The sequence below is a fragment of the Merops nubicus genome, unplaced genomic scaffold (assembly GCF_000691845.1).
Source record: "Merops nubicus isolate BGI_N331 unplaced genomic scaffold, ASM69184v1 scaffold30691, whole genome shotgun sequence".
NCBI lineage: Eukaryota > Metazoa > Chordata > Aves > Coraciiformes > Meropidae > Merops > Merops nubicus.
The window spans coordinates 10909-11267 of NW_008589472.1; the positions used below are offsets into that span (position 1 = coordinate 10909).

The 359-nt window shown below is 62.7% G+C and overlaps 1 protein-coding gene across 1 annotated transcript in view; it reads right to left on the reverse strand.

Moving 5' to 3' along the window:
* TESK1 (testis-specific kinase 1) overlaps positions 1-319 on the reverse strand; it is a gene marked incomplete at its 5' end in the record, with an annotated part of 3821 nt that extends 3502 nt beyond the window's left edge. Inside the window, 1 exon segment of the mRNA XM_008949613.1 lies at positions 127-319. Within this exon segment, the coding sequence (XP_008947861.1) occupies positions 127-319 (193 nt within the window).
* Between the last annotated feature and the right edge of the window lie 40 nt (positions 320-359).

The window sequence follows — 359 nt, forward strand, 5'->3', positions numbered from 1 at the left end:
CGCCACCCCGAGTAGCTGGTGAGAAAAGAGAGGACCGGAGGGTGGCTGCCGTGGGGAGAAGCCCTGAGAACTCATCCAGCACTGGTGGCAGCTCCTGCTCTCCCAGGCTAGGGAAAAGGGGGCAACAGGGACAGCAGCGGGGGAGCAGGTCCTACTTGAGGATGTTGGGGTGTGAGAGGCGGTTCATGAGCTGGATCTCTCGCAGCATGTTGCTCTGGTTGCTGACCAGCGTGTTCATCTTCAGCACCATGATCTGCCCCGACTGGCGGTGTCGCACCTGCAGGGGAGTGCAAGGGATGCTGATCACCACGTGTCTCCCCAGCCCTCGTGGACACTGGCCTGCACACGGCACCCACCCC